This window comes from Perca flavescens, chromosome 5 (assembly GCF_004354835.1).
Source record: "Perca flavescens isolate YP-PL-M2 chromosome 5, PFLA_1.0, whole genome shotgun sequence".
Lineage (NCBI taxonomy): Eukaryota > Metazoa > Chordata > Actinopteri > Perciformes > Percidae > Perca > Perca flavescens.
The window spans coordinates 2,062,313-2,087,805 of NC_041335.1; the positions used below are offsets into that span (position 1 = coordinate 2,062,313).

Sequence of the window (25,493 nt, forward strand, 5' to 3'; positions counted from 1 at the left end):
CCAACAATTGTAAACGTCTCTGACGTCAATAAAACATAGCAAACCAAGATCCCTTCTCCGGCCTCCGTTCAAATGCTGTTTTTAAAGGCGGCCGACACTTCAAAGGTGTCGCTGAAGTCATCTTGAGATTTTGAAATGGATGTGGGGATTACGTTAAATGAAGGAGTGAAATCTTTCAAGCACATCTCATTCCAATAAGCCAAAGGAGTGCGTTTAGATTCAGAATGGTTCCACTCGGCTGGAGAGAAACATTTTCTGAATTTAAACGCTAACCAATTCTTCAGCAAGCCCTTCGCTCACATGAAGCGTTAAATTCACCTCAAAGCAGCAGCAAAAGAGATTTACATTTCCCGTATACAGGCTTTAGAGCCTTTGGGTTGGTTGAAGATTTGCATTAAGGGGATTTTTTTTCTCCTCCACTCCCATCTAAGAAACTTTGCAAAGTTTAATCATGGTTTCTGTTGACGCCCCTGGGTTTTGTATCTTAAGCTGCTTCCCCCTGGCTGGGAAACATAAGAACACTTCATCATAAACTGTTCAAGTCTGAATACAGATTTCACAAATCATTGTGACCGGGACTTTACATCTAAAAATTACCCCCTCAAATATTGGATTTGTAATTATGGCTTTTTATGTGGCCTTCTTGGTGTACGACAGCACATGAAAAACCCTCAAGCTTTGAAGGAATGGCTCATTAAAAAGCAACTTTTCTTGCCACAATTCACCGAGCAATTTCATCTTCTGATTAACACAGTGGCTTTTAATTTAGTTTAAGAAAAGAAAAAGAGTATACATTTTATTGAATATAATTGAATAAGTCTCTTTCCAATCAAAATGCATTGTAACAGCAGCATGGGTAACCATCTGTGGTCCTTACCCGCATGCCGAGCTCGATGTTCTCGCCTCCATAGACCTCCATGCCAGGATCCAGCAGACCAATCTCGCCAAAGTATTCCCGGTCAACCACAAAGGAGCAGCCGATCATAGCTGGAGTTCTGGATCAGCAAGGAAAGACAGCATCTTTTGAATATTATTATCCAGCCACTAAACTTTTATATACCCACAGAGAATGTGTACATTGAGATAATTTCTGTACTGTATTTATGCTCTATCTTTTTATGGGCATTAAGGTGGGTATGAGCACTGTAATTTCCATTCTTAGGGATGAAATAAACTTGACTTGAATGCTAAAATATTCAATGTAATCAAAGCAGAAGGCATCCCAGGTCTGCAAAGTTATGTTGTGCCTTCCTTTGACCAGAGAGACCAGAGTGGTCATCAGTCCAGCTCAGCCTGGTTTGGTTTAAAAATGCAGCCACTGCGTGTGTAGTGCAACTTTAAAGCAGCAATAATTCATCTATTGGCAAACATTCATTTGGTGTTGTGTTTCTGATCACCTGACAAATCTAACTCCAATATTCACTCTCTTTTTTAGCTCTTTATACTTCCCACCAAGAAATATCTCTCTCTAGCTGCTAAATGCTCCACGATGTGTGCCGTTTGGTGCTGGGAAGGTAGCGTACAGAGGGTTTATCAGAGCTTCTTTTTTTACTGAAAACAGCTGCCTGCTGTGGCTGGAAATGAAGTTGATGAAAGTGGTGAAAGTGAACCAAAACAGTAAAGTAAACCAAAAAATGTAATTTTTGAATCAAATGCTCTGTATCACTTAGGGGAAACTGCAGAGTAGGTGGGTTATTCTCTGTGGGTTCATCATGAGCTACACCCTTCATATTACACATCATTTGATACATTGTTAATATAAAAACATTAATTAGTGCAGTTTTAATATTTAGATGAAATAAAAAGTAGTACAAGTACTGTCAAATAAAGAGAAGGAAACTAAACATAACCCTAGCCCTATCCCCAATCCCAGTCCAGTCCAACAAACTGCATTAACATTGTGAGATGCCTTGGTGGAGGTCTGCGCTCTCAGAGTGCCCTTCTAGTTATGATTTAGTATAAAAAACTAAATCTACTTTTAAAACTAGTGCAACTTGAAAACACTCAAGTTCAGCTGGTAGAGCAAGAGATAGATAGTGTTTTTTTCACAAAACAAAGTGGTTACTTTCCACCTTTACTGAAAGAAATGGTCCCACTTTAGCTGCTATCCCCTCAGGGCTGCTTTTTACTACTATTATCTGTCAGGTCTTAAGTGCTCTGGGAAAAAGCTCCACAAAAAGCACTACATTCATACGCAGTACTGAGCTGCGTTATTTGTTTCTCTAAAGTGACCAATGAGTGGCTTTATTCTTCTTTCTTAACACTCGTGTTGTCCTCGGGTCACATTTGACCCATTTTCAAAGTTTCTATATCAGTTACTCAATCAAAATCAAATTTCCCAAAAATGACATGGATGGTTCCAAACGCTTGTTGATGATCACTAATTTCATGGTCTACCCGGGTCAAAATCTGTGATCATCCATAAATATATGTTCCTCTGACCCTAACTATTTGTCAAAACAAAAATTAGACATCATTTCATGTAAATGAGTTTATTGGCCATCAATTCCAAAAATAAGTGCAATACAAGGGTCAAATGCCGCCCGGGGTACGTTCACCATATATTGTTACACACATGTACAAAAGAGGCATATGTGCGTGTGCCCCTTCAGTTTGAGAGCCATGGCAGTAGTAAGTACTCAAAGTGGAAAGCTGCATTAGGATTCATTGACTCTGTATTAAAAGAGTGCACTGAGCCATACTGTATGTGAGCCAGGTGCTTTTAGGTTTTGACCCCACATAAAACACTGTGGCCCATCACCACGCAGAGTTATTTCGAAAATCCTTCATCAGTAGATGAATAAGTCTCTGGTGCACGGATGGATGTAAACCCGCATGTACCATTATATTTCCAGATAAAGCTTTCCTACCATTGTTGCTGACATAAATCTTTATGATTTGACATTCGTAGTACGTGTTGTATGCGTAGTGCCAAATTGATGCAAGTCGCTCAAAATAATACAGTTTAAAGAAAAAACAGCTTGTTGAAAGTGCTCTCGTTGTGCTTTATGGTGATTACGGATTAAAAGTTCCTCCTTGTGGCATAAAGAGTGTCAAAATATTACTTGTTACCATATAAGACTTATGGTAACACTTTAGTAGTACTCTTATTCTCATTATTTATGTGACATCCAACTAGAGTGTCAAATACTTCTTAGTGGAAAATAAATACTTACTGTACATTAATGCTGAGGATGTCTTTAGCTAATTATTCTATATACCTTTGTTCCTCACTAGAAAGTAACTTTTGTTAAAACAACCCATGCTTGCTGACTCATATACTCTTATTGCCAGACGTAGCCTCATACAGTCTTTGTTAAATTATAAGGCCATGACAGGGAGGTTTTCAAGTGCCATTATTTGCACTCACTGTGCAGATAAAAAGACAGACGCAGCACACACTCAGCCTCGTTTACCTCATCCTTTCTCCTCTCCTGACACACAGTGCAAACTTTGTGCAGCTCTCTTTGAGTGTTCTCTTTAAAATAAGCTTCCTGGCAATGTAAACGCTGTCTGTTTCGGTACAGAATCAGCACCTTAAGTCAGATGCACGTGATGATGAAGCTGAACCACATTTGTTATGTTTGTGATGCTTTTTAGCACCATAAGTCTGACTGATAAGTCTAAACTTCAGTGGGTAATGTAAAGGGAAAAGAAAAAAGAAGAAATTATAGCAAAGTTTGGTGCCTCTCTCATTTGTCTGGGGTGCATGGTGATCAAACATGCAATATGAAGGCATTAAAAAAGTAATTCCCCTACTAGAGCCAATGAACTGAATTTAAATGAGTAATTAGAGGCAGCTGTTCCTCCAAAAATACCAGAAAATAGAGAGGCTGAATGCTATGCATGTCCACTTCTGGTTTCAAGAATCAAACAGCGCCGGTTTCAATCTGACTCGCAATTTTTTTAACAGTATTCAACAATCAGACAAAGAGAAATCAATCATAGAAGAGCCAGAGGTACCAGCTTCTCCATCGACTAAAACGTTCAATAGGCTTTGATGCAGCACAGCTACTGTTTCTGCTCTGTGTGTGCCTTCAATCACTTGGCTGTGAAATACAACACAGTCTCGAGTGGCTTTTTTGAAATATTTCGTAAGTGGGAATGGCACACCCAGCCATTGTTCTCTCTCTGTCACCACCTTTTAGTGCTCTGGCTCTTTGTACCTACATGTATACAGCACAGAGAAGTCACTTCAAACAGCAACATAAAGAACGTGTGTTCGAGAAAAACAAGAGGAAATTAGAAGAGTGTGTCACTAACTTCTGGATTACAGTAGATACCACAGATTAATGGTGGAATTTTCCAGTGGGTTTCTCATTTAATGTCATTAGGTTTAGGTTATTTTTAGTGTGCAGATGGTGCGCCTGCAGGGTTTATCCGCCCCTCCCACCCCTTAACTTTGCCCCCCCCAGAATATTTGCTTGCAGTATGCAATATGAACATCTGATACATATATGCAATTTGGCAAGATAAAGACTTTTATCATAGATTGCTTACTTGTCTTCCAGATGAAGACACTGCTTTTTGAACCTGGCATGTGGCTTTTCTGTGACCTCACATTTCAAATGGTATGACTGATGCATCAAGTAAGGAATGAGAGGAAAATTAATGAAATGTCATAATTTTGTATGAAATATTTTTTTCAAAGTAATAATTTGACTTATCATAATCATCTTAAATCACATTATATTAAAAACTCTTTTAAAGGATATATCATTCATAGCTACTATTAATAAACATAGCCATACTTGATGACAAAATACTTCACTGGACTTTGACATATTATCCTTAATTTGTTAAATCATGTGTGTGTCATTTGTTGTGTGCATCATTTATTGTTACACCTGTTTAAAGTGCAGTGAACTTTATTATCTATGGAAAGCATATACTCCTATTTGCCTTGTTGAAGTATCCATATAACAGTAAATTGCAGAAACTATTGTAAGTGTATCTGTTGCATACTCATGTCTGATTCTCATATTTTCTTTGCCCAAAAGTGATTTAAACTGCGGCCAGAGCAGATGACAATCTCAAGAAATTATACAGATGTTTGTTGTGGGCCTTCCTATAAAGCTATTCTCTTATCAAAAATACATGGCTTTCCACTTAGGAAACAGCGTCCATGTGGTTTTCTTTGAATATTTCAGGTTTTTGTTCAAACCACCACATGGTGGACAGTTTCAATACCATCCTATTCTGTCCTGTCAATAATCACTGTACATAAGTTTCCAAAGCAAAAACATCTTTCTGTCAAATCTCCAAAGATGGTTGCAATCCAGAGTGTGGCAGTTTTGTGCCTTCTTGTTCCTTTTTACTCGCCTTGTTGTTGAATGTGTCTAAGCCAGAAAAGGCTTTGAGACTGAGCTCTGAATGGCCACAAAGCGTCTGTTGTTGATGGGCAGAAACCTTGAGGAAACAAGTGGGAGAATGATTTCCAATAGAAATCCACACAGCCAACACACTTCAGCTGGCCCTTGAGGCAATCTGTCCATTTGCGGGGAAACACGAACCAGCTCTGCAGTGTATGAGGCTGTTCTATCTTTCTTCTATCCCACGTCTAGTACTTTATGCTCAATAATACATGGTTTTTCATCAGTATTTAGGTCCACGCTATAAAAGTTATCACTTTGTTTGTTTGTATAAAAGCAACTGTATCAAATTAAACCTTGATTGCTTAGCCTTTGATGGACCAAGCGAGGAAATGAAACTGCTTTGGAATTCAGTTTTTATTGCCCTTGGTCAAAATCCAACAGCATGTGTGAATATTTAAGCTTTATAAGTTTGGAATATTAGAAGACCTTCTATTAAGAAGCATCAGTATGTTTCATGTTTGCAGTTTAGTTAAAATGCAGCAGTCAAGGCTTTCAGTGATACAAATCAAAAAATGTAGCTTATTCTGATTCCAGCAACTGTTCAATTTGCCAATGGGTTTAGAATCGACGGACAGACTTACTGATTCATTTTAAAGCATGACAAGGGCAATCCTAAAATACTGCAGGCCCTTGAAGTCCCCATTTGCATTTGTTGCCTCAGACCCTCAGTTAGGCTTCTTAAATCCTTGCCATGTCTGTTCTTGATACTAAAGTTCAGCCTTTTGGCTCTGGAACAACCTGGCAGAGAAACTTATGCTACAGTAGTGTGATTGCTTTTACTTTTATTTTTGCTGTCTGATTATGCTCTCTGTCCTTGTCCTTGATCTTGTGGCATCTTTTTTTGTACTAATTAATACATCAAATTCAAGGCACGTTGCGCCCGTTGGCACGTTCCACATCTCACTTGTCTCAAAACTAAAGAAAATTTCTTCTGATTTAGCGGTGAGGTTGCTAAATGTAGTCACCGAACCAGTCAAAACTGGTTGCATCTGGTCACTTATTAGGTGAGTCACATCTTCATGTATAATGAATTTTAAAGTAGATTATTTTAGAGTTGGGTTGATTTCCGGTGTACCAGGCTAAACTGGTTGGATTTTATGCTAACCGGTTGAATTGGCATTTGTCACTCTGACACTTTCTGGCAAATTAAATAGTGTGTTGACGACATCACGGCACTAAATCCAATTTCTACTGCAAGCAGTATTGGGCAGTAGGGTTACTAGTTTAACTACTTCTCAGTAGCGTTGCCGTTTTCTTAATCAAATAGGTCTTTTATTGATCTAGTAGTAGCGTCCACCTAAGCTACATTTCCCCGAGCATGCTGAAGCTCAACTGCAGCTGAGCTTTCTGCTGCAGTCTGAAATATAACTGCTGAGGATCACTGACACCACCGACGCACAAGAACGTGTATGCAGTTACCCTCACCTTTATAGTGAGTTTCAGCAAATTGTTTAGCTGTCGGGCCCACAACTTTACTGTCCTTTTTCACTCTCATATTCATTTCAGACTCATTTTCAGCCACCGGTGTTCTCAGAAAAAAAATTCTAAAAACCCACTGTACACTCCCTGCTCAGCACCAAACACTAGACAGAAATGGTTAGCCACTAGCTGGTGAACAAAATGAGTATTTGTAAGCTAAAGAGTCAGATTCCCTCACGGGTTGGTAGAGGCCTAAAGCAGGTGGGCATGAACACGACTCCAAATGAATGATAATGTTGCTCTGTAACTTCTGGATGTGTAAATATGCAACTGTTTGCTAACATGTTTGCCATATCAACTTAAAAAATGAAAAGCCCTATTTTAACGATCAAAGCGCACGGCATGTACAAATCAACTTTTGCTTGTTTAATGGCGGAAAAAAGGGTTCATGCGTCAGGTGCATGGTTCTAAAGGGTTGTACTTAGTGTCTTCATTAATCATAGGTGTGTTTTGGGCGTAACATGCAATAAACCAATCAGTCATCTCCCATTCCCTTTAAAAGCCAGGCGTGTTTGTACCTTGGCGCATTGCTATTATGATGGAGGATGTGCTAAATGGGAAGGAAAGATTTTCAGGAGCAGAAACTGATCTGCTCATGCGTGAACTGAAAGCGCGGTGCTAACCATCATCACCTGTAGCTAATACACTGACTATCGATAAGTACTTCATACAATCCCACTTCAAAAAAGCCAAACTATCCCTTTAACCGTGCACCTGAGAGGCAGCTACAGTTTTTTTGTTAAAAGGGCATTTTAGGCATGACCATATTTGCTATGTGCATACTGCACCTATCTTTATCTGTTCTTTTCTCTCTCTTATTTTCCCTCACTTACTCTAGGATCAAGCCCAACCAGAGATATTGAATAGTATCGACGAGTATTAATAAAAGACATCACATCCATTTTTGCCACTACCCCTCTCTTTCTGGTTTTGAACACATTCCAGTTACTGCTATCTCCCTGTCTCTCTGTTGTTGTGCCTTCATGTTCAGCCATGCTGCCGTGGCAACAAAATCATGGTAACGTTCTCTTCTGAATGATCTAAGATTTTCTTAATGTTATCGCAGTGCTATCCCATTCTGATCTGAGCACTCAAGAGAAGCTGCGTGGTGGGCTGCTTGCTCCAGGATCTGGTACTGTATCACACATCCAAAATGTGACTTCTCTAATATTCTCCACGCTCCAAAACATGGAATGGACAAATAGCAGGTAAACATCCAATGATACATAGTCAGGTCAACACTTTATGCAGATATACCCAGAAGTAACATAATCCCACTCTGGTTTTCTGGTAGACTTTTAAAACGACTTTCATTCAATATATTCAGACTTTCATTCCATATATTCAGACTTTCATTCCATATATTCAGACTTTCATTCCATATATTCCCACTTTCATTCAATATATTCACACTTTCAGTCAATATATTCAAGGTTTCCATTTCTATGCAACACCATACTCCTGAGCTCTTTCTCAATCAATTAAAGGCCAATATGAGTTGCCCAGGGATGCATATAATCAATTCTGGGATTATACAGAAACATTGTGAATACAATGGTATGCCCTGCTCATATAAAACACACAATTACACTAATGACACTGCATCGCTGTGTCCTTTGTGATCCTGCATCAAAATGAATATATGCGTTATGGTAATTAGACGGCTTTGTACAAGAAGCCTTTATTTGTGTGTTTGGGTGGCACGTCAGACCACAGAGCACCTTAGTTTGATGGTTCCACACATGAATAAATCATATCTTGAGCCTATCCATATTTCATTAATTTATCCTCATCTATAATGGACGCTGTTCGCCAGCCGAGGGCCTCACCTGATAGGGGCCGTCTCATCGCCCTTGTCCAGCCACTCCTGTGGAGGAATGATGTACATACACCACAGCCCCCAGTTATAGCCATGGGCGGCGTTGGCGTACTGCTGCACCTCAAACGTGTTGTACTTGATGTTGTCTATGGCGGGCAGAATGATGCGGGTGTGATCCTCCTTCATCCGGGTCAGAATAGGTTCAGCCCTTTGGACAAGAAGAGAGGCAAAAGTTAAGAGCAGACTTTCTGAGTTAAGTATGCAGGAGCTTCATTGCACCGTTGCAAAAGGTGAAGAAAGACAGTGAGACGGGAACAGTCTGCTACAGGGCAAATAATAAAGCTGTGCATATTTTCCATTCTGCCCCTGTAAAGGTTTGAAGTATTAATAATGCAACAATGTTAGAATGAATAAAACTTGAATGTAAACCTAATGTGGTAGAAGCTGTGAATGTGGTTTTACAGAATCGATGTGCAGGAAATCAACCCAAATATTTTTCAAACATACTGTAGACCCCGATTCCATGAAACGATGCCAGCTATGGATGACTGCAAATGTCGTCTTAACTTTCACTCCAGCGCCACATTTACATGGGTTTTTCAGCGAAGATGCAGTCTGTTGAATCAGCATCTATTCAACATTCAAAACGACTGCCAGGATCCGCTTCCCTCCACCGTTTATGATGTGAATGTCTTGCAAAAATGAATTTTCCGCAGAGCAACAAATAATATCATATCATATTTTATATCTCCTACTCATGAAAAACGAAATGTCAAAATGTGACACTTATCCCGGTGAGAGACTTGATAAGAGGTAAAACCTGATAAAGCAAAACACATCAGGTGAAAAGAGAGGCTTAAGTCTGCTCCTGGGAATGTGAGGGGTTGCAAGTTAGTTTGTGAAAAAAGGCCTTGCTATGAGCGCTTGCTAGACTCTCATGGCTTTTGCTCTGAGGCAGCTTTGGCTGGCACACATTTTTTTTTTTAGAGAATAATAAGTGGAGAGCAGGGGCCATATCACAAAACATCTCAAGGCAAAAAGTAGCTCTTAACATGCCAATTTGGGAGAAACACCTCAAAATTATTACCCTATCAGTCCACGCTTTAATACTTTAATAAAGATTTTTGTCTTAGCTCATGTAGCATTTTAGCACCAGCTCCTGAGCCTGTGGAAGGTTAGGGGTAGGCAAGAGGACTCATAAGTCACTAAGAACGACTCACAAACAGTCCTGAAAGTGGCTTCGGATGGCAGTTCGTCTAGTAACTGGGTCAATAGTTTTAAAGACGTTGACATTTTAAAAATAAATGTATAACATGTATTTGACTACGTTGATAACAGAAGAGCTACTACAGTATTCCTCCCTCTAGCCATTGGGCAGAATTATACTTTATATCAAACCCTATATGCCTTCTTTAGATGCCACGGTGCTACAGTTAATTTCCTATAAATGTACACAAGCTATAACAAAGAATGCTATGCTAAACTAAGCTAATTGCCTCTGGGCTCCAGCTTACACAACGTTAGCTTGGTATGCTATCGATCTTCTCACCTAACTCCAAGGGAAGCATATCATTTCTCAAAACCATACCTTTAACTCTGATTTTCTCATTAATTTTAACCTTAAAGACAGGGTTATTAACCAGTTGAGATGCTGTCTCTTTGTCTAACCTATGGATGAACAAAATGCTCATTACAGTTTTGTGTCTTTGTTTACCTCAGAGTATCTTGTTTAGAGACAGTATGTGTGTATTAGTATAACTAATGTAACATGTGAGTTGTTTTCGTTTTAGCTACACACCTTTTGGGGGACTGTATTTTTCACCACTATACTACACAGACCAAACCCCCCCAAACCAATCATAAGACGAGACATCATCCAAAGCAAGAGTATTAACCCAACTTTTACATTACATTACATTTAAAGTTGTCTCCATTGCTTAGAGTAAAAGCTGCTCTCAGCAGTTTTGTTAATAGGGCCTAAGAGGCAACACTTAGCTACCGTAGGATCTTTAGTGCCATCTAGGAGGAATGGGTTTCCGTTGATGCCACACACAGTAAAGCTCCCTCTGCTATTTAAAGCCTTGGCCAAGGGCAACATGGTCTTGAGCTCCATATGGCAGAGTGACACTGAAATGCTGCTGGCACTGGCTACATTTGTATAATCTTCTCATGCTGAGAGATGATCTCCACCATATCTTCAAAGCAAGTCTTCATACGCTCAATTCTTCAAATGATATATTTATAAATTTATGTGTGGAAAAAAATAGGTTCCTATTATAAAATGATAACTGTATCTCTCCAGAACACTTCTACACTCCAACTTTTGGTCTATCTCCCCTCCCACTGACTCTCTGTCTGTCTTCACCTGGATCCCCTCCCTCCTCCCATCTACTTCTCTTCAAAAGGGGATACCCATTTATCTTTGAAAAAGCTAAATGGCTACTTTTAACATGAAGGTAGGGGACAGAAAGTAAGGAGAGAATGGATCGAAATTGGACACTATGGGATGTGAGTAAAATGATGAAATAATACTTAGAAATTGAATTTAATGATGCGAGAATGTTTGATAAAAGTACAACAGCCACCATTCTGAGAAGCTGGCAGTGGCTCATTCTGACTTTTCTCCAAAGTATATTACCTGTCCCAGACACATGTTTGAAAGTTATGTTTTCTCCTTCAATATGAAATATAAGATCAGATAAGATAAGATAAGCCTTTATGGTCTCCTATAGGAGAAATTCATCTTGGGCATTCGATAGAAACAAAATGGCGACACATCACGCATAACACACAATAAACATACAGTTTATGACAAAGAACCTATTACAAGTAAAAAAATACACCCAGTGGGCATTTTATTAGGTACACCCGTACAATCTATTGCAATCAATCCAACAGCTGCGCCATAAATTCTACCTTAACAAAGGTTATAATGTTCATATAATGTTTTTGTTGACATTGTCAAAATGTGCAAAATCATTTCTATGTTCATCACATTATACTGAGGAGTTTCTATATTTTTGACATTCCATTTAAATACATGATACATCTTAATATAATACAGTCCAGTACAACGCCAATCACTAACTGTGACCTCAATGCAAAAACATAATTGACTTCAAATCCATGATAGTGTCAAAAAACCCTAATAAAAGTAGACTTTATGGCAGAACAGATGTATTGGAGTGCATGAGATTGTACAGGTGTGCCTAAAGTGGTCCCCAAGTGTAAGGTCATCAAAATTCCCTTGGTTAGATGTCTTCACCTGCTCCAACAAATCTTTGCTCCAACAAATCAATTTTACTTTAATCTCGAATTAGTCAACACATTTGCATTCTAAATATAAAAGGCAACAACACACCAACCAGGGACCACTAAAGACCAGATAGCTGCCTGTAGTGTACAGCAGGGGCAGGGCTGGGGCTCAGCACAAACCTAGAGGGGTCCAGGGGCATGCTCAGGGGAGATTTTTCAAGTCATTTCAGATAATAGAATGCCTAAAATGTGTACATAATATGGGAAATAAATGAAAAAATCATCCTGTTGATCCTACATCCTATTTTGTATCTAATTGTTCTCCAACTGTCTCTGCAACATTTTGAAACTAGAGCACAACAAATGTTGAGGATAACTCATTTTCACTCCTGCCACCTAAAATGGAGGCCAAAATTGTCTAATGTTACTATTTTTATTTATTGTTAGGCTACATAGGTAGGGTACGAATTTGGCGTAAACAGCATTACTAATCTTGAAACCTATTTTTGTTACACAATGCTAGAGTAGATGCCACACAATGAATGTTGCTCTTGCTAGCTGGCCTGGGTGACCACTGCATACATTTCCTAGCTTACAATTTCAAATTTGTGCAATTTGTTTGGTTTTCAGTTTTTAATTAAAAGAAAAATGGATTGCAGAGTTGTTGATAATCATAAGCGAGTAATGATGCCTAAATGGTGCTTATTCACTGTACATATAGACCATGTACAGATTTGCAGCAAGGCTGAGTAGCGCAGAGTTACACAGCACTTTTACATTCTTTTTCACCCCCAAAACCTGTGTCATAACACATTTCACACTTGGATTTTGAGAGTGAATAGCTTCCACATCCACACAGACTACATTCATTGGTGTAAAGCGGAGACTGCAGACTGTGATCAACCCAAACAGCCACACTTTTACTGTCAATGAAAATGCACTGATTTTGACTCCCACAGTTATGACAGTGTCACTAGAGACAGATTAGCCTACATACAAACAAAACAAAGCAAATTAGAAAACTAGCCATATTCACACATCACCATATGGAAAATGTAAAGATGTGTCGATGTCTGCCAGATATTCTCTTTAATGGAAAACAATAAAATAGATGTGACGGTTAGACTTTAGAAATAACTTTCTGAAGATAAATGACCTGAATTATTTGTTCGGTTTTTACCGCTGAAGGTTGCAATATAATGAATTCCTTTTAAAAACCTTTTGATGTTTCAAAGCCATCTGACAGTTAACTCAAATGAGTCATTCCACTGCTCAAAAAAGACAAAAGACAGCTTGCTAACCTGAAGGCCAACATATCATGTTTAGCATGCTAATACGTGCTGGAATAAAGACTACTTTAAACCTTTAGACAGGATCGGTTAATGTAGCAGTGTTTCTGATGTTGTCAGCTGAGGTGTTGCTGCTACTGAATCTCCTTCTACACTCCCTAACCTTCAGGAGCTCTCGCTACCATCCCAGCATCTTCCACTCATCTTCCTGTGTCCTTGAGAACCCCCCTCCTCCAAAAAAAAAACAGAGTGCGCCAGCAGCTCCTGTACCTCAGGGATCCATGAGGCTGATAAGATAGAGATGCTCTGGAAATGAGGACACATCTGGTTTTGACAGACGAGCCTGTGTCATTGCTCTTCCTGTATCTGCCATTTTATCAGCATAACACTGAGAGGGTTATTCATCCACATCGGCCCAAATCATTCGCTGTTCCATATTACAATAGGATTTCCCCCCCTTCCAGCGATGACTCATCCGATATTATGAATACATGTTGACAACCGCCATTGCATTCTGCTCCGCCATGCCATTTTTTGTCGTGGTTCACATTGAAGCAGGAGCTCCTTTGATTTATTAACTCTTCGTGGCTGACTGTTTGTCTTTTTTAATAGCCAGTACCCTGGTGGAGCTTCCCATCAGGCTGTGCACACATTTCGCAGAATTAAGCAAACAGTACGCCGTGTTACAAGCCAGGATAAATATCACTGTACAATCGCAATTTTGATCTGCTTTAATCACCCTGAGAGAATGTTTCACTCTGTGTTCTACCTCAGTGCTGACACAAACACCCTGCAGCTCTCTCCTTTGAGATTACATTTTTATTTAGAATTTCCAGATCATCCATCTATTATGTGTAACCACTTTGTCTCATTCAGGGTCGCGGAGGAGGCTCGTCCCAGTTGACATTGGGCAAAATGCGGGGTATACACTGGAATGGTCCCCAGTTTATCACAGGGCTGACACCTAGAGACAGACAACCATCCATTCACATTCACACCTACAGACAATTTAAGTCAACATTAATAAACCTGCATGTCTTGGACTGTGGGAGTGAACTGGAGAAAACCAAAGCCCAAGCCAGACCAACAAGTTCCATCCTGGAACAATTTCCAGATCAACAGATCTCAAATAGTTAATGACTCAAAAGCAGCAGATTATCAGATAATGGAATCTAACTGTGCTCAGAATCATGCCCCAGAGAGCAGCAGGGCCTTCAGTGCCTAAAATAAGATATCCTTTAATTCTGCATTGGACTTAGCGCAGTAGAATATGTAAGCTAATCATGCAGGAAAAAATGTAATTTTGGTATAATGTAGCTTTCATGGATGACCCGAATAATTAATGTGAGAGCATGCATAAGAATAGCACAGCAAATTGAGAAGAGTGTTTAGGAGAACCAAAAATATCTTTATGAAAAGTTAATTTAACTCTGGTTTGATTAAATTAACTATATGTCAACAAAAACATTGATGTTAAAACACAGTGTCAAGGTTGTTTTCTTTAAATTAACTCTGACAATGTTGCCATGAGGATATTACCTCCTAACCTGGCCATGACACCACCAATTAGTCTTCTGAGTGTTAACGTTATATATTTTAAGAAAAGACAGAAATTAATTGATCCCAGAGGGGACATTAACATGTACAGTACCTTGATGCAGACACTCAACTTGATCTTGCTTGGTGTGATATGTACCTGCTGTATCTCACTAGAAGTTAAATAAATATGTCTTTGTTGCTAGCTTACTGCTAAAAGCCTTATCTATAACAATTAGTTATTTAAACACTTTCTGACTCTATCATCAAGTAAATCTGGATATTTTAAAGTTTGATAGTTTGCACAACTTTGTCAGTTTGTATATTGAATCAGATAGCAAAAGGCTCTCTTAACATCTCTATACAGAAATAACCTCAGGACTTATTTTATGTTTCTTCTAGGCTTTCCTGTATTAATTATGCTGTCAGAAAGCTAACTATCTCTGAATTTACTCTAATGCATACAGGTGATGCCAGGTGATGACAAGTTTGGAGGAATGATGCAGAAATATGTTGAGGTTCCACAGAGCAATGGATTTAAGTGAAATCATGGAGGCAATGAATACAATTAAATTAATGTATACTGGTACATGTAGATGGGTGGATTTGTATTAATGTGATTCTACATATGCACGCTCATACAGATTTGTTTCTGTATATAAGTGAAGAACATCTTCGTTTATCTTTTTTTAAATTGTTAAAAAAACAAAAAACGTTTCCTCATTTACACATGCAGGGCTGCAATGCCATGATAAACATTGCCACATGTTTTTTTTTTGTGGTGTATGTTTAATAATGTTTTGCAGATTTTACTGTATGTTTACTTTGTTACTAAATGAACAGGTTCATGAACATCTAATATAGCTAATGCACATCACTGTCACACCTGGAGAGCACTGTGAGGGTCATGATTTCCAGTGCTTTCAATACAATTCAACCATCACGTTGACCCCCACCTGACTGCATGGACCATCAACTACCTCACTGACAGACCACAGTATGTGAGACTCCAGGACTGTGTGTCTGATGTGGTGATGAGCAGCACAGGAGCACCCCAGGGTGCAGTGCTCGGACCTTTTCTCTTCACCGTGTATACAGCGGACCTCAGGCACAATATAAGCATCTGTTCTCTGATGATACTGCCATTGTTGGGAGGGTATCAGAGGAGAATGACCAGGAATACCGGGAGGCCATCTGTGATTTTGTCAACTGGTGTGAGTCAAACCACCTTCACATCAACACCAGCAAGACAGATATATATATATATATATATACACACACTGTATATGCATGCTGTATATTACCTGTATGTATGTAATAGAGGTGTTTAAAGTGTACATATTACTATTATTACTCTTATTTTTTTGATTATTATATTTTTTATATATTTTTTCCATTTCTATTTAATGTGTATTTTTACCTATTCTGTTGTGATTTTTTTGAGCTGCTGTAACAAGGGAATTTCCCCATTGTGGGATCAATAAAGTCTATCATATGTTATCTTATGGCTTTGTCTGACTATATTTATTTCTGTGTGGACTCTGTAATGCCCACAGAGACCTACAAAGTATATTTTAATAATAAACCTTGGGTGTCTGGCAAATTAAAGAAATGTAACTACTACTGCTACGTACGAAACTTAAGTTATATAACAAACTTACTTATTTGAACCCAAACCATGATTTTTTTTATACCTAACCACGTGTTTAAAACTGCAACCACTTCATAACATGCACCTGTTGCTGGTACGAGCATGTGTAATCAGGGAGAAAATATGTTTCCCTCCAAACGTAATTAAGAGTGCAGTTTACATAACATCATCTTTTTAGGAGACAGGGTTGCAGCTGGAGTCAACACCTTTATGGATAGCACTTACATTGAGGGAGTTTATTTCTAAATGCACATTAGTTTTGAGAACACTAAATAACTATGAGGATTGTTAAATATTAACCACACACTGAGTCAATAGTTACTGTGTTGAAATACCAACACTTCAAAAAGAGTTACATTATCACTGTGGTGTGTTAAATGAACTCTGATAGTGTTCATGTAGGTTTGCTGTGTATACGTGACACACACATGTCAGTGTGGTGTGTCTTTGAGAAGAATCTAAGCCTGCAGTGCCTCGAGCCATTTGTAAGCGCATTAAATCTCTGGAAATGTGAGGCCATCCATAATCATCCTCCTGCCTGGCTGTTTCACAGAGCAGCTCAGACATGTACATGCAGAGCACATATTAATATAGGCCAGTCTCCTGCCTCCCATAAAAAAATGCAGATATCTAAAGAAAGTAAAAAGGTACCCATGCAGAATCTCAATTAATTATGGCGTAAGGGCTATTTGAAGTAGAGAGTGAGTTGCAGAAGCATGAACTGGAAAAGGTTTCTACTGTGCAATGTTAGATCCCACACTACTTCTATATGCATTTGCTCAGGATGTGGTTGATATGATACAAATGTAAAGGTGGCATAAATCTCTGTCTTTTCTGTGGTTTTGGAGATCTGCCTGGGCGGTGCTCTGTGAAGCACTAAGTATGGCTGCAGCTTTCTTTCTCGTCTCCAGACAGATATAAACACTGAGGCACCGCCAGACACAGTGAGCAAGAGTAAAGACCTGATTTACTTTGGCTAGAAAAATATTTCCTCAGCCTTCAAGACCTCTGAAATTTATGTACCATTGGATTTTATATATTACCACTCCACCTGCATGGCATTATAAGCAGATATAGCTCCATGATATTAACAAAAGGAACTGATATCAAATATGGATGTGCCAAATATTACATAATTTATAATTATAGGAGGCGGAGGTTGGTTTTTATCCCTTTCTTACTTTTATGAATTCCACCAGTTTTATTCTTAGATAAACTCACCAGGTCACATAGCAGCAGAGCATTCCCCATTCATCAAAGTGTTGCATTCTGAAGCATGCATTTCATTACAACCTCCCTGCAATGACAATCTTATCTCCAGCACACACTCAGCGGGGAGCGGCTGCAACACTTCTAATCATTAATCGTTACTAACCTGAGATTGCAACTGTGCAGGGACTTCAAAAACCAAATAAATGTCAATTTCCCTGCACTCCCCTCTGCAGCTGCATGATAGCATACAGTCCTAATTACAACACGCTAACCATTTCCTGCCATTCATCCTGTGTATTTACAGAGCATGCAAAGGGAAACAGGTCCTGTTTGGAGCGGAAAGGACAACCGTTGTCTCAAGGATGGATGGATATAAAGTGTTAGAGATGGATTATGAACATTGAGCTGATGCAATACCGCCTTAATGATAGGCAATGATTTCATATCCTCATATTAAAGCAGAGCAAAGCCATGGAAACTGACTGATTCCATCACTGCTCTGGTGGGAACCGCTTGCTTCTTAACTCCTCATAAACCAACATGGTGTAAAGGAATGGGAAACAGCTGTCAAGTGCACTGTACAGTATGGTACAATTATGTTTGCGTTAACAGTAATACGAAGCAGCATTACTTTTCAGCTGCAAATGTTACAGCACCCCAGGTGGAATGCCATGCCGATGAATCACAGCACTGCAGCTAAGAGCTGGCAGCATTGTCTCTGGCTCCGTATGCATAGGCATTGTGTACAAGGTCATTGAGGGAGACTCGCCACAACATCTAGATACCATCCATCTCACTTATCACTTGAATGTGCAATGGTGAATAATCATATTATGATAAATAGGGGGCTTCTTCCATTGTAGCAAATAGATAGTGTAGATACCATGAGTCAATCAATCTGAATAAAGGAGCAGCACAGAATGTTTGCAGACATACAGTAGATAATTACACACACACACACACACACACACACACACACACACACACACACACATCTAAGCAGCACGAAGAAGGTTCTCGAAGATGCCTGTCATCTCCTGCATTGCTATATCGCTTTGACCAGCACCTACCTGTAGAAAAACCACAGGGATTCTGCTCTACTTTTCATCGACTCCTGTAAATAAAACCTCACGCAAAAGCAAATCAAAAACGGCGAGAAAAAAAAGAAAAATAAAGGCAGCGGGTTATCAAAGGAACACGGAGGAGAGTATGTGGGTGAGGGTGTGTGGGGGGGAAACAGAAGAGAGAGGTGTGAGAAATTCATACGATGGCAGCAGGTGAACTAACTCAAAGGAAATTTCCCGACACAGCCTCGGCATGTAGAACAAGGGGGGGTGATGGCATAGCACAAGAAGTGAGGAGGAGGAAACCTATATGGAGGTGAATGGGTTATGTGGGGGCATGAAAGGCTTGTCTATTTTTTAGCAAGAACCGATGAGGAAACAGATGAGGGATCCACCAGGGTATCAATTATCATCAGTATTGCACCTAGGCAATGATGCAACTTTCTCCCTGAGTGCCGTTTGTTGGCTACGTGTGTAGTAGGCAGTGTAGAGAGAGGCAATCTCAATGTACATCAAATCACTACAAGGGTTACAAGGTCAATGTGTTTGGTGGGAGATGGCTGACTAATACAAGCAGGGTGATGCTCAGACTGTGCTTTCATGTCATCTTAACAAACCAGAGACAGGGACCCTCTTTAGTACTATACCAGTTAATAAAACACACATAAAGCTTGCTTTCAATGTCGGTATCCTGTTTTCAAGGAGGCATGATGTGTGAGCATGGCAGTATTTGGTACAGTATAACGCAATGGTAGTATCTGAATTGGTTTATTTCACATACATATCTGTATTGGTATTGTATTCGTATTTATACCGAAAGTGAGCATGTTATATAGTTTTCTATTGTCATTTGTAATCCTTATACACATACATATATACATACATATACACATATATATGTATATATATATATATATATATATATATATATATATATATATATATATATATATATATATATATATATATATATATATATATATATATATATATATATTTATATTAAGATGCTCACAAAATATACATAATAGCCTAAATTAATCAAATTAGTCATGATTTGTATTAAATCCACATTCAAAAAAAAATGTAAATGTAAAATAAAAGCTGTTTATCTGTTAATGCTCCAGGTGGAAATGGGACAAATATTCTTGAGTGGAGTGATACTGAATCTTAATCCGAATGTGCATACACACATTTGTGAATGTATCCATAAGTCTTTGTGTATTTTGAAAATATAATCCAAAAACTGAGACGGTTATAATTCACCACGCACAATATTGCTACGAAATGGTTCCCATAAAAAGCTATTGACAAAAATATGATTCACGTTTGAGACGGTACCTAAATTCAGCTCCTTAGTTTTTGTCTACTGTTAAAGTGCTCATGTTATGCTCATTTTCAGCTTCATAATTGTATTTAGAGGTTGTACCAGAATACGTTTGTGTTTTAATTTTCAGAAAACACCATATATTTGTTGTACCGCACATTGCTGCAGCTCCTCTTTTCACCCTGTGTGTTGAGCTCTGTTTTAGCTACAGAGTGAGGCATCTCACTTCTGTTCCATCTTTGTTGGGAGTCGCACATGCTCAGTACCTAGGTAAGGACTACTAGCCAGTCAGAAGCAGAGTATGAGGGCGTGCCCTGACAGTACCTAGGTAAGGACTACGAGCCAGTCAGAAGCAGAGTATGAGGGCGTGCCCAGACAGTACCTAGGTAAGGACTACTAGCCAGTCAGAAGCAGAGTATGAGGGTGTGTCCTGACAGTACCTAGGTAAGGGCTACTAGCCAGTCAGAAGCAGAGTATGAGGGCGTGCCCTGACAGTACCTAGGTAAGGACTACTAGCCAGTCAGAAGCAGAGTATGAGGGCGTGCCCTGACAGTACCTAGGTAAGGACTACTAGCCAGTCAGAAGCAGAGTATGAGGGCGTGCCACGCTAGCAGCTAGGCGAGCATTATAACGTGTGTTACAAAGTGACCACGTTGGTCTCTGAAGTAAAGGCTGGACTACAATAGAGCTGTTTGGAGCAGTTTGTGAACAGTGTTTTCTGTTGGAGATGGTAAGTCCCTTTGGGGGGGACTTTGGGATTTTTCACTTTGTAAACCTATAACATGCACAAAAAAGATATATAACACAGTAAAGGAAAGGGGAAAAGCCAAAAAGTCTCGCAAAGGGCAAGGGCTTCAATATCGGATCACAAGGTAAAAATAACAACTGCACAAGTTATGACTCTAAGAAGTGTGATGTTTAAGGCATATCGTTTGACAGCAGTGGGGGTAAAAACAAGAAAGGTTACAGAAATAATTCTGCTGCTTATGCTTTTTTGTATGTGTTGCGCAAAAGAAGTATTAATATTTGTTTACATCCCTGGTATCTAGTTAGCCAATAGAGGCTGAACTGCATCTAGGGACACTGTAAACAATTTATAAGTGGAACATATCTCTGTGCTATCCTCCTCCATCCCTCCTCTTCTTCCTTCATCGCTCCATGTCCCTCACCTGCGTCCCAGGCAGCTTCCCAGGGAACAAAAGCTACACATCATCTTCAAACACTGACAGCATGACAGGCTCAAATTATGTGCCAATTACATCTATTTGAGTGACTTGTTTGCTGGTAAACTTAAGCAGCATGCAGACATTGGACTGAGACCCCCAGAAGTAATTTCATATCGCAAAATAAGCCCAGAGCCTGCAGGTAAAATGATGTTGAAATGCTCAACATTTTGTGCTACCTCTTTAATTACACTCACTCACGCCTTCAACACTGTTTGTCTCTCTCTCTCTTGTCATAATTTGCTGGACAGGTACTGTCATTTAAATTGGGCTGTGTTTTTATTCAGCTCTAACCAAAGCCTTTTACTCACAATTTAAAGAGGAGATGCAAGAGAGGAAATCTTATTATATATTATAATAATATATACACTAATATAGATATATTATAATCTTTAGCACCTTTATCTATCTATCTTATTAACGATAAACCCTTACTAATAATAAGGGTAAATGTGCTGAAAAGTGCTGTCTCAGTTAGAATTGACCTGCCACTATAGTATGAAACTGCTTGGGTTAGACTAAACTGTATATTTCAATAATAATAATAATAATAATAATAATAATAATCTTACATGACATGTTTCTGTACTGCTAACATGAAAAGCAAACCACAAAGACAGAGGTGAGAAAGGACAGAGAAACAGCTCAGACCTTCTCATGTTAAACATGACCTTTTCTTACCAGCCAGTGTTAAACTCGACGTGGGCATCAAAGAAGCCGACGACAGGAGCCGTGGCCGCGTTCCAGCCGTGTATTCTGGCTCGGATCAGGCCCTCCCGCTTGCTGTTCCTCACGATCTTTACCAGGCCTGGGTAGCGTTTGTTCACATACTGGTCCAAGTTGTATTTCAGCTCCACTGAAAGAGAGCAAATTAGAGAAAATATATCAGATGACAGTGTGAGGACATTAACCATAAAGCTGTAGCAAATGATAATGTGTTTCCAAGATGGTTTTGGTTTAACTTGCCTTGAGTCTTTATGTCAGGATTGTAATAAAAATGAGTGTTATTAGCTATTTAGCTGAGCCCCGTCACATGTTTCTTTAACCAAATCCAAAGCCTCCAGACCCACACCACACGTCTTTGGTATTCAACACGTGGAGAAATAGAAAATGAGACAAGCAGCTAGTCTATGGTTTGGAGGTATAGGAACATCAATACCTAGCTTAAAGTGCTCATATTATGCTCATTTTCAGGTTCATAATTGTATTTATAGGTTGTACCAGAAAAGGTTTACATGGTTTAATTTTCAAAAAACACCATATTTTTGTTGTACTGCACATTGCTGCAGCTCCTCTTTTCACCCTGTGTGTTGAGCTCTGTTTTAGCTACAGAGTGAGGCATCTCACTTCGGTTCCATCTTTGTTGGGAGTCGCACATGCGCAGTAGCTAGGTAAGGACTACTAGCCAGTCAGAAGCAAAGTATGAGGGCGTGCCCTGACAGTACCTAGGTAAGGACGACTAGCCAGTCAGAAGCAGAGTATGAGGGCGTGCCCTGACAGTACCTAGGTAAGGACGACTAGCCAGTCAGAAGCAGAGTATGAGGGTGTGCCCTGACAGTACCTAGGTAAGGACTACTAGCCAGTCAGAAGCAGAGTATGAGGGCGTGCCCTGACAGTACCTAGGTAAGGACGACTAGCCAGTAAGAAGCAGAGTATGAGGGCGTGCCCTGACAGTACCTAGGTAAGGACGACTAGCCAGTCAGAAGCAGAGTATGAGGGTGTGCCCTGACAGTACCTAGGTAAGGACTACTAGCCAGTCAGAAGCAGAGTATGAGGGCGTGCCCTGACAGTACCTAGGTAAGGACGACTAGCCAGTCAGAAGCAGAGTATGAGGGCGTGCCCTGACAGTACCTAGATAAGGACTACTAGCCAGTCAGAAGCAGAGTATGAGGGCATGCCCTGACAGTACCTAGGTAAGGACTACTAGCCAGTCAGAAGCAGAGTATGAGGGCGTGCCATGGTAGCAGCTAGGTGAGCATTATAACTAGGCTAGTGACAAATGGTCAAAAAGGGCTTTAGTCTTTGAGATACCCCTACCGGAGGTAGAACTAAACCCAACAATGTTTTTCCTCATCTCTAAGGTCTCCCATATATGAAATGGATTCTTGGCTAGAAATATTTTACTGCTAATATTGTTAAATTAACAGTCAGGGAGTTGCTTTACCTTCTGGAAAAGACAGGATGTGAATAGGTTAATGTATGGAATAAATAGAGACATATAAACACATACCTAAAATAGGCGAACATGCAAAAAATGAATATCTATGCAGAATGGTTTAATTTACTTTGTGGTTACTTTGCCAGGGATTATCATAGAAACACGTAATATGGCTTGTTGGAAAGGTGGGGTTGTGCTGAATCCAGCAATACCAAATATGTAAATATAGCATGACAAATCAGGGTGTTCTTTCACTCAATGTATGAGGTGTCCAAAATGAAAGAAAATGGAACACTGACATAATTTAGTCTCAAGTCCAAAGCTTATTATCAGTGGTGAGAAGAATGTTGAGAAATTCAAATATAAGATACATTTCATAATGAAACATTTCATATGGCACCTTATACTATACAGTCCATATGGAAACAAAGATTGAAATCGAAAGATAACACCTTACCATAGCACAAACAGGAGACCAGGAGTCAGGATTGCAGTTTGACCTTAATGAGCCTTTTAATAAAACATAAAACTATAACTTAACACAATACAAATTAAATGACTTAAATCAAACAAATGGCAATCTAACAAAACAAACACTGTGAGGGGGAATGAGCCCACTCCTCACCTCACTGAATCTCAAGCTCTTCTCAGTCTGTTTTTTTTCTAGCAGCAACCATTTGGAACATTAACTGCTTTTGGTAACCATTCTGGGGGTTAGGGAATTTCCAGTGGCCACTTTGGGGAGGTCAGTAAGTCATGAATACCCGACCCGATGGTACCCGACGGGCCGGGCCGGGTTCGGACAGAAATTTAGAAATTATGGTTGGGTTTGGGTCGGGCTCAGTCACGTGTATGTGTGGGTGTGTGTGTGTGTGTGTGTGTGTGTGTGTGTGTGTGTGTGTGGTAAGTGGGCAGAAGATAGATAGAGAAAGAGGAAGCAGACATGTAGCTGCAACCAGAGCATAGTTGTACACAGTGTGTACGGTGTCCGAAATAAACCCCAGACTGAAAGCCAAATTCAGTCATTTGCTCACCAGAAACGGGATTTTAAACCCGACGTTATTCATGTTATAACATCGGCCCTGGGGGTCTGATCACGGTCGGAAACGAAGCAATCAGGAGAGGTTAACCCATTGAACAATTTAACATCTTATTAACGTGCGCTTGTTGGCTTGTTTGCGCTGATGCGCTGATGCGCTCATCTGTTGACATTTCCAAATGTCTTCCTACAGTTGCTTAATAAAAGATTTCCACACAAAAACGAAGACTACACATATCATTAGTATGAGAAAAAAATGAGATTTTAACTGGGTCGGGATCGGGTCGGCCTCGGACACAAATTTCTTAATGCCTGTTCGGGCTCGGGCCGGACTCAATCACGGCTCTGTCGGACGCAGGCCGGGCTCGGATAGAAAAATTCGGCCCGAACAAGACTCTAGTGGTCAGCCCCCCCATGATGTTACAACTGCAACACACGACTGTCACTCATCAGATGCTAAACTGTACCTCAGCTCATCCAGATTGGTACAAGGCTGCCCATCCACCTTTTTCTTTTGGCCATACGGGAGGGCATACCTTCTTCCCACAGCTACCACAGAGTCAAAATGTAGTAATTTCCTGTAACTTACAAAGATGGGTCTTCAGTCTTGTGAGGGCAGCGGCCTTCCCAATTCTGTACAAACTGCTTGTGGTGTTACAACCCATGAGGGCGTGGCATGCAGGTAAACACTCACAAAGCACTGCTCCAATCTTCTGAGCGATCAAACAGATAGGGACGAATCTTTCCTTAAGGCCATGTCCAGAGTGCATAAACACTACTGAGGATCCAAACATCCCTTTGCTTGAATAGTACAGAAGCAAATCTAGTACATCTGTATCATCACATTTGAAAATTAGACGAGAATGTGACTGTGCAAGATGTATTGCATGTAACACCAGCCTTGTGTCAGCCACCTCCTGGTCACTATAAAGATCTGTCAAGCAGTCAATGCCTTACTTGCTAACCCTCTTAACCTCCTGACCATATTCAAAACCACCAGCTAAGATGACAGTGTTCCCTGAAGAACTTCTCGTTGGCCCAGTACTGGTGATGTAGGAGCCTCAGA

General features: G+C 39.8%; 1 protein-coding gene across 1 annotated transcript in view; it reads right to left on the minus strand.

The window, feature by feature from the left end:
- galnt9 (polypeptide N-acetylgalactosaminyltransferase 9) overlaps nt 1–25,493 on the minus strand; it is a 127,924-nt gene that overhangs the window by 66,885 nt on the left and 35,546 nt on the right. Inside the window, exons 4-6 of the mRNA XM_028579074.1 lie at nt 21,912–22,086; nt 8,684–8,881; nt 878–995 (exon numbers count right to left, since the gene is read on the minus strand). Of these exons, the coding sequence (XP_028434875.1) occupies nt 878–995; nt 8,684–8,881; nt 21,912–22,086 (491 nt within the window). The remainder of the gene's footprint in view (nt 1–877; nt 996–8,683; nt 8,882–21,911; nt 22,087–25,493) is intronic.